Source organism: Orbicella faveolata, unplaced genomic scaffold (assembly GCF_042242905.1).
Source record: "Orbicella faveolata isolate gen_17 unplaced genomic scaffold, um_ofav_v1 contig_12, whole genome shotgun sequence".
NCBI lineage: Eukaryota > Metazoa > Cnidaria > Anthozoa > Scleractinia > Merulinidae > Orbicella > Orbicella faveolata.
The window spans coordinates 16,177,596-16,186,020 of NW_028301539.1; the positions used below are offsets into that span (position 1 = coordinate 16,177,596).

Genomic DNA, 8,425 nt, shown 5'->3' on the forward strand with positions numbered 1-8,425 from the left:
GCATGCTTCCTTGCTCACTGGCGAAATCTCCCGGCAAATACTCATTACAGGTAGACAGTTCATAAAGATGATACTTGCAAGGCCTCACAAGGGCGGGGCGGGGGGGAGGGGAAGGGGAAGGGGGGCACCATTGCTTCCTGAACTGCTAATTCAAAGGATAATTTCTTACAATTAAGAAGGGCATGTTACATGAAGGGATCTTTTCAAAACAGTTAAGTGATGTTTGATAGACTTCAGTTGTCAGGACTACATTTTCTTTGAAGAAAGAAAACAATTTTTTTAATAATTGATCAGAATGCATGCCTTAACAATTTCCCTTGTAGTCATACAGTGTACCTGGCCGTAGCGACACAGTGATCTTACAATTAACATTGGGATTTTTTTTCTCTCTCTCTCTCTCTTTTTTTTAGTTAAAAAGAATCGGTTTTAACACTTTCATACGGGACACGACACAAGCAAGCCACTCCGATTAAATGTTCCACTTTCTGACTTTCCAAATTGCAAAAGTTGTTCATTGGTATCCAGTCAAAAGTAAAACGAAACCTAATCGCAACTCGCTCACGAACTTGCGTTTTTCCCGGTTCCCAGGCGCCTTTGCGTTTCGTCGGCGAATAGCGATTGATGGTTAGGTTGCGGCTCCTGGAGCGCGTCCACCTTTTTGTGTGCAACAGACTCCCAACAGACACCGTGCTTCAACCAAAGAGGGACGGCTGGGGGCGAGGCAGCGTTTTCCCAAGCTTCGCACTGGCCATGCATGTTTGCTAGGAGTTTTGATTGGTTTGCGTTATTGTCAGTGCCCGCTGCATGTGATAAGCTAGAGTTGAAAACCACTGAATTCAGTCGGAATTTTTTGAGAGGAATACGCTCTATCTAATCTCTATTTCTACGTCCTTATAATCTGATAGGGAGATCTCTTACGCCATCTTGTGAGTAAAATGATATGGCGTTTACAGCATTATGTATATATGATCTAAAGGTGACGACTCTACTCGGTATGAACTGTTTGAACTTCCAATTATTGAATGAAATGAACTAACTTAATACTTTATCCAGTGTAATTGGCTAAAAATCATAACCGCTACGGATACAGAAATATTTGTGTATATAGAAAATGCCGATTAAGAGGCAAAACTGGCCATTCTCCAACGGTTTATCATAAGAAAAGCTACATTACGAAAACAATTATGCAATCATATATGATTGAGGACTGCAAAACAGATTTTCCAAATATTGCTCCTAGATTCTTTTCAAGTAACCATTCGTATTCCACGTTGCATTGTACCTGAAAAAGAAAAATGTATAGGTTCAAGTTAAATAACCGTTGAGAAAATAAACGTTTTAAGTATGGTCCGCGTGGATGGGATTCCTTAGGCATTGGATACTTTAGTGATCCCCTGGAGGTCGTCAAAACGAGTGGCAAAGGCGAGAGACTTGACTAATAGATAAAGCGAAGGGAAGGGTTTAAACTCTAACGGCCCAAACCACGAGACCATGACGTGCTCCTTCTGCATGCTGATGTCAGTTAACTCTAATTATTCAGACTCTGGTCTAAGCCAGCCGGTTTTCCAAGCGGTGTCTGCAAGATCTGCACTCGCCTACAGTGCGCACTCGAACAGAATAGGGAATAACAGTACTCGAACATTCACCCACATGCTCCTGAGGCGGTTCTAACAAGCAGCCAATCCCTTATTAGAAAGAGAATAGCTTTTAAAGAGGTGTAGTTCCAAGCAATGAAGGCTCTCGTCATTGTAAACAAAACCTCACTGGCAACATGGCTATTTCTAATTCATCTCTTGGTTTAATTAAACATTTTCTCACCCGAAAAAGTCGGTGTATCTTTGATCCACATGATATCTGTCCGAACGACCCTTCAAGAATTTCCTCAGCTCGTTCAGCTTAGCAGGACCGAACTCTGTGAAACCAACTTCCTTTATAAGACCTTGACCAGATATCGAAGGACCCAATGGATTTGTGTCCTCGACACATATGTAGTCACCAGGCTCCAGGAATGAGTCAAAATACTCCAATACTTTGGTCATATTCACGTGAGCATCCTCCATTAAGAACCACGGGTGAGGTAAATTCTGTATCAAGAAAGCATAAACGCTAATCAATCTCAGTCGTCGGCTAGTGATAAGGGCCTGGATTTATGATCCGTTGTTCCCGGCTTCAATTCAGGCTTCCTACCACTAGATGGGTTTGAGTTCGGTTTGGTCAAGTTCAACTCCTTCACGCTTTGTGGCCAGCCTCCCACTAACTAGGAATTTTTGATAAGTCTTCTTTTCTATTGTAATATTTGTTTCTCAAATGAGTTGTTAGAGAACTGCTCAGGAGTCGCAAAGGTCACGGGTCCAAATCCCGTTCAAGCCAGAATTTGTTTTTTCAAGCTTTATTTTTGCAACTGTCCTGAACTATGTTGATAACTCAGGACAGCTCAGGTAGTATACCTATTCACATTTACACATACCTGTGTACCACACCTTTGCTCTTAAACGACCTAAAAAGTGCCTTTATAATTATACTAATACAAGAGACCATGATCTACCTCATTTTCTCTTGACTAATAACACCATTCCAACATATTTAGACTCTGCTCTTTTTGATCTTCTACGACAGAGAGAGAAGGGATTTCGCCCACTTCTTAAAGCTCAAGATTATCAACGTAACGATCATGAAACAGGTATATAGGTTCAAATATTTCTGCTTTGACTTTTTAACAACATAGGATGATATTCTGACGGGCTAAAAACGTCATGTTATCCAAACAATCTCCATCTTGGATCCACCATCTTGAATGAACGTCACAAAACCGCCAAAAATAACGCAAACTGAAAGCCATCGCAATAAATAAAACAATGCGATAACGTCTTCAAAAAAGTGCAATGAAATTTCATAATTGGTAAAACATGCCTGCCAAATACAGTGTTACAGTCTCAAAGTTTTCTGATGTCATCAGGTATAAGGGCTGTTCATTAACTGTCAGTCAAACTGCACGTTGTGCCAAAAACATCGAGGAAATTTTAAAACATTTTAATTTCTCTTCCCTTCATGACAGGTCCAGTTTGCAAAAGCGATAAGTGGTTAACATTAATTTGCAATTTAACTTATTCACCTTCAAGAAGTCTCCTGGAAAACATTTTTCGACCTGGGACAAGTCTCCATCAAGGAACTCCACATCCGGCGACTCTCTTGCCACAGCGTCCACCATAGAAAGATCAATGTCGATGGATATCACACGCGACTTGCACCCAAACATTTTTAACACATCTGCTGTCCACAAAGCAGTGCCTCCTTTGTAGGCGCCAAACTCAATTACAGTTCGAGGTTTGAGTTCCCATAGCAACTTCTGGTTTTTTACAAGAGTTAAGGGATCTTTCAGCATTGACACGCCGCGCCAACAGGTCATGTATTTTCCCATCAAAGAAATAGTGAACGAAATTTAGTAGAAATTAAACGGTTTTCTTTACCGAAATAGATAGAAAATTAAACCTTCCTTGTCCAAGAACTAACAGATTAGATCAAAATTGAGCCATTAAGCGGTTCGATCGTCGCTTTGTTCCGGCATTGGTTTAGTTAATGGAAAACTTTTAGGAAAGAACTAAGGCGTCAATCTAGTTGACAGCAGGTTATTTCTTCTGCGTTGGTTTGATAAAACTCAGCACGCAGCTGAAAGATTATGATCCCGGATCAGAGCTTTACAAGCAGCTCTGTTTGTTGCAAACCGATGAGTTTATATTGTTTTTTTTTTTTCTAAAGATAAACGTGACTATGCTAATGCGAAAACTAGGCGTTTCCAGCAGCCCAGGGGTGAGAAAACTAAAAGAAAATTGAATTTGGAGTTAATTATCATATTACCACGAGATATGGACACCAAAAAGTGGGATCCTAATATCCCAGTGTCTCGCCTTTCTTCTATTGGGACAAATCTGTTTTTGTCATCATTTATTTTCCTGATGTGTTCTTCTAATACCCGGTAGTCTGACGACTCCTCTATATTACTGCCCATATCGTGTTCTAAAAGGAATTAAGTAAAGAATCTGACATGGCTTAGCTCATTTCATTGTCCACTGTTTTCCCCTGTTACACGAAGAAAACAAGTTGACCTGAGCTAGCAAGTATAAGCGGCACAGACAACCCGGCGCACACATCCCATGAGCTACAGTTGAGCCTCCCTACATCGGCCACCCTGGCCACAGAGCAAAGTGGCCGTAGTAGAGAGGTGGCCGTGGGCCTTAGGGGTGTAATATGACACCTGCTTTTTTTCGAGTGTGCAATATTTTTTTACCAAAAATGCTAATTTTAGCATATATAAATCAAAATGTATTAATAAAACAGAAAACAGAGTTCAACGGCGCTCGGTACGGATCGAGTTTGGCGACCTTTTACAATAAAACAAATTGGGTTTTGTACACACCCTTCGTCAGTCGTTGATTAACTGGCCATTTCCGAGAGGTTATCTTGGAAGTTGGGACGAGTTTTAGTGGGCATTGCTGTTGTAGAGAGGTTAAAATAAGAGTGAATGTATGGATTGTCCGCCGGGACCAAAAAAGGTAACCGTTGTAGCGAGGTGGCCGTTAGTGGAGGTTCGACTGTATACAATTAAACTGCAATTCAACATAAACTGAAGATACATAGAAAAATAAAATACCAGTCAGAGGGTGAAACTAGCCCCACCTACTGCTCTTAGGTCAAGAGAGTTTGTAAGATCATAACTCTGTCTGAATTTTCACTGACATACCTTCAATGGTTACGACAAACATGCGCTATTCAAGATAAGCTTTATCAGAATATCGACAGACCACGAAACTCTAAATGGATCAACTTGAATCGCTGATTTGATGAATGAGTGTTTATGCGTCGCTCTTGAATAGTTACCATTCTTAATTAAAATCAGCGATCTAATTTGATCCTTCTGAAACTAGGTGTTTTGTTTTATTTGTCCTTTTCTGGCAGCTTTGAGCGTTTAGCCCTGAAGGATGCAATACAGGTGCGGTGAATTTCTATTGATCGAACACTCTAGGGACCTTTCCCGGTCTCCGCTGAATAGAGGGTGTCTGCGTGAGGGAAATTTGTTAAGGTTGCACAATATTTCTTAACGATGCAAATTAGGTTGAAAATTAGTTTGGTCTTAGTAGTATACAAGCTAATGTGTTTATTTTACAGTTGCTAAGGTCATCATATCCTTGTCACGTATGACTATGTTCAGCCGGAGAGTGTATGTTCGTTGTGTTTCATTTACCTTAAATGGAAATGAGTGACATGCTATCAAATGTCAAGGAGACCACGCGGGAAGTCTTGTTTATTTTATTCGCCATGGTTGTATTTCATATACGTAGTCAAACATAGTCTCCATTTCCTTCGCTCGCTCGAGTCCGTTCTACGGTCCTCCCCGAGAGTCTGGGGGAGGAGAAACAGCGGCTGGTAATCGAGCGTAGGTCAAACAGTACAAGAAGTTTATAACCCCGGCTTGGCTCTTCGTGTCGATAATTCCTGCAGGGGAATGACACTGTATCAATCAGCTAAACTCAAGAAAGACGGGACAACAGAAGTCCGGAAAGAAAACACAAGCACAGGCTTTATTTCAAGTGAAGTCCACATGGAACTGACGCCATCTAACGTACGGGAACTAAATGACGTAACGATGTAACGATATGTCACGCAACATGTCACATCTCCCCCAATATAGAAAAAGCAAGTAAAAATGAAATATGAAATAAAATAAAATAAGAAAATAATGAGCCATGCAAATCTAGCATAATAAATGTTCATTGGCAAGTGTTCAATGTCTATAACCCCTTCAAAGCCCAATGATCATGGGCCTGGCCTTGTAGCCACACAGCAAGTTCTATTAAGTCTCTTTAGTATTCAAATGTCAATGTTCAATAATAGTGAACCATAACAAGTGTTCAACAAACTAATCAAACATGCGATGCTAAAGTTAGGTTCAGTGTTCAGTACTCAAGGTTCAGTAACTGAGGCCAAGAAGCATGACAGTCAAGTATTGTAATCTGCGAGATAGGATGGTCTTTTTACAATCCGTCCTGAGCGGGTCCTTGTTATCACACCACAGTCCGACTCAGCTATCTCTCGGTTGAGTTCAACAAGGGAAGTACCGGTATCCAGGGTGCTGCTTGACTCTCCTTGACAAGTTGAGTCACTGGTTGTGTCAGGAGTGTTTGAGACTTGTGGTGGTAAATTAGTAGTAACCTCAGGAGGCAGCTCATTGGTTCTCTTCAGATGAACTCTGTTTCGTCTGTAAGACGTCCCATCTCCTGTCTCCACTTCATATGACCTCTCATCGAGCCTTTCCACGACAACTCCCTTCTTCCACTTCTTTTTTCCCAGTACAAACGGCTTCATTCGCACAGTGTCACCCTCGCTCAGAGGGGGTAGATCTCGGGCGTTGGTGTTGTAATACCGGGCTTGCCTTTGCTGGACTTCCTTCAATTTCTCTCTCTCGTGAGCCGAGTTGAGTGTCCTTGGCTCCAACAGGGTGCTAGTTGTAGGCAGTAGAGTTCTTGTTCTTCTATTCATGAGCCTCTGGACTGGACTGCTTCCAATGCCTTGTGATGGGGTGTTGCGTTCAGCAAGGAGCCCCAAGTGGAAATCGTCTCCAGCTTTGGCAGTCTTGCGAAGCAGTCGTTTGGCAGATTTGACAGCTGCCTCTACCTTGCCATTGGCTTTGCTGTTGTAGGGGGATGTAACACTATGCTCAATGTAGGTAGGTAGGGTAGGTAGGTAGTCTGTCTGGTTTAGGGAGAATAAATCAACAGCTACTTTCTCCCACGGCCTCTGTGGCACTTCATGGGACATGAGGGTCTCTTTGCCATGCGAGATTTCAAACAGCCTACAGGGCTCGCAGGTTGAAATCCAGTGTCTGAGTTCAGAGTTCATGCCAGGCCAATACACACCTTCCCGTGCCCTCCTGAGACAGCCTTCAACACCAGCATGGGATGCATGTATGTCTCTCTTTACTTCGGCCCTAAGTCCCTGGGGTACAACAAGGCGCTCACCTTTGAAAACGAGCCCATCATAAATGCTAAGCTCATCTCTCATGCTGTAGTAGGGGACCAGTTGGGAAGGAACGTTGGACTTGTCCTCAGGCCAGCCTTTCAGTATGGTGCTCTTCAGGGCTTGTAAGGTGTCGTCTTGTTCAGTCTCCACTCGAAACTTCTGTAACTTCCCTTGTCCAATGGGCAGGAATTGGACGGCATTGACAACTTCAAATTCATTGCAGGCTTCTTGGCCATCAGCTGGTAGGTATGATCGGCTCATCATGTCTGCCAAGTGCTGTGTGTGACCCGGAGAATACTGCACTTCTATGTCATAGGCCAGACTTCTGAGCAACATGCCTTGTAGACGTTTCGGTGCCCTGTCAAGCGGTTTTTTGGTGATGGCTTCAAGTGGCTTGTGGTCCGATCTGACAACTACCCGGCGACCAAAGGCAAAGTGGTGCCACTTCTCCAGTGCAAAGACAATAGCAAGCATCTCCTTTTCTATGGTGGCATAACGGGTCTCAGGATCTGTAAGTGCTCTGCTAGCGTATGCCAGTGGTCGACCTTCTTGCATAAGTGCGGCACCAATTCCCAGGCTGCTGGCATCACACTGTATAACAAGCTCTTTGTCAGGACTGTAGTAGGCAAGGATTGGAGCCTGGGTGACTAGTTGTTTCACTTCATTGAAAGCTTTGTCTTCAGCATCGCCCCAGTACCATTCGACTCCCTTTTGTGTAAGTCTTCTGAGTGGTTCCATTACTTGGGAAAGCTTTGGAAGGAATTTTGCAAGATAATTAACAGTTCCGTTAAGTCTTTCAATGTCCTCCTTGGTCTTTGGTGTTTGCAGCTTTAGGATAGCTTCTACCTTACTTGGATCTGGTTTCAGACCCTCTGTAGTGAGTTGGTGCCCCATGAAATCCAGTTGTTTCACTCTCAGGGTCACTTTCTCCTTGTTGAGGCGGATGGATTTCTCTTCGCAGCGCTGGAAGAGTGATGTGAGGTTTCTGTCATGGTCCTGCGTGGCATCCTCAATGGTGTCTCCAACACCATAGATCAATATGTCATCAGCTATACAGGCAACACCCACCAGTCCTTCCAGGGCTTGATGGAGTCGTTTTTGGAAGATCTCAGAGCTAACAGAGAGTCCAAAGGGAAGACGTCTCCACCTGTACCTCCCGAATGGGGTAGAGAAAGTGGTAAGCAGACTGGACTCTTCTTCCAAGATACAGTGCCAATAACCATGACTCAGATCAACTTTGCTGAAAACTTTCGCCTTTGCAAGGTCAGGGAGGATGTCATCCAGTACAGGAAGCTGGTAGTGTTCCCGCTTTAACGCGAGGTTAATGTTCATTTCACAATAGATTGGCTTATCCTTCCTAGATGCAACACCATTGACAAAAGCATTAAGAGTCTTTACAGAGGCCACATCC

At 43.1% G+C, this 8,425-nt stretch overlaps 1 protein-coding gene across 3 annotated transcripts; it reads right to left on the bottom strand.

Annotated features, from left to right (window-relative positions):
* Nucleotides 1-1,236: 1,236 nt before the first annotated feature.
* Nucleotides 1,237-4,112, bottom strand: LOC110045289 (uncharacterized). Of its 3 annotated transcripts, none has more exons than XM_089278990.1 (4): nucleotides 3,885-4,112; nucleotides 3,113-3,428; nucleotides 1,819-2,084; nucleotides 1,237-1,282 (listed from the first exon to the last, which is right to left on the bottom strand). In XM_089278990.1, the coding sequence occupies exons 1-4, from the start codon at nucleotides 4,004-4,006 to the stop codon at nucleotides 1,237-1,239; spliced, it is 750 nt and encodes a 249-aa protein (XP_089135116.1). In that variant the 5' UTR covers nucleotides 4,007-4,112. The 3 variants fall into 3 exon arrangements, with proteins under 3 accessions (XP_089135116.1, XP_089135113.1, XP_089135122.1); XM_089278987.1 differs by having other exon boundaries at nucleotides 3,113-3,419; nucleotides 3,861-4,112; XM_089278996.1 differs by lacking the exon at nucleotides 1,237-1,282 and having other exon boundaries at nucleotides 1,721-2,084; nucleotides 3,113-3,416; nucleotides 3,858-4,112.
* Nucleotides 4,113-8,425: the final 4,313 nt, after the last annotated feature.

What these genes read in the sequence shown, in the direction of transcription:
- LOC110045289 (XM_089278987.1), bottom strand. Translation starts at nt 4,006, where the DNA reads ATGGGCAGTAATATAGAGGAGTCGTCAGACTACCGGGTATTAGAAGAA. An exon ending in CACTTTTTGGTGTCCATATC is followed by an intron (nt 3,420 to 3,860) that starts TCGTGGTAATAT and finishes CACTATTTCTTT; the next exon opens with GATGGGAAAATACATGACCT. An exon ending in AGATACACCGACTTTTTCGG is followed by an intron (nt 1,283 to 1,818) that starts GTGAGAAAATGT and finishes TTTCTTTTTCAG; the next exon opens with GTACAATGCAACGTGGAATA.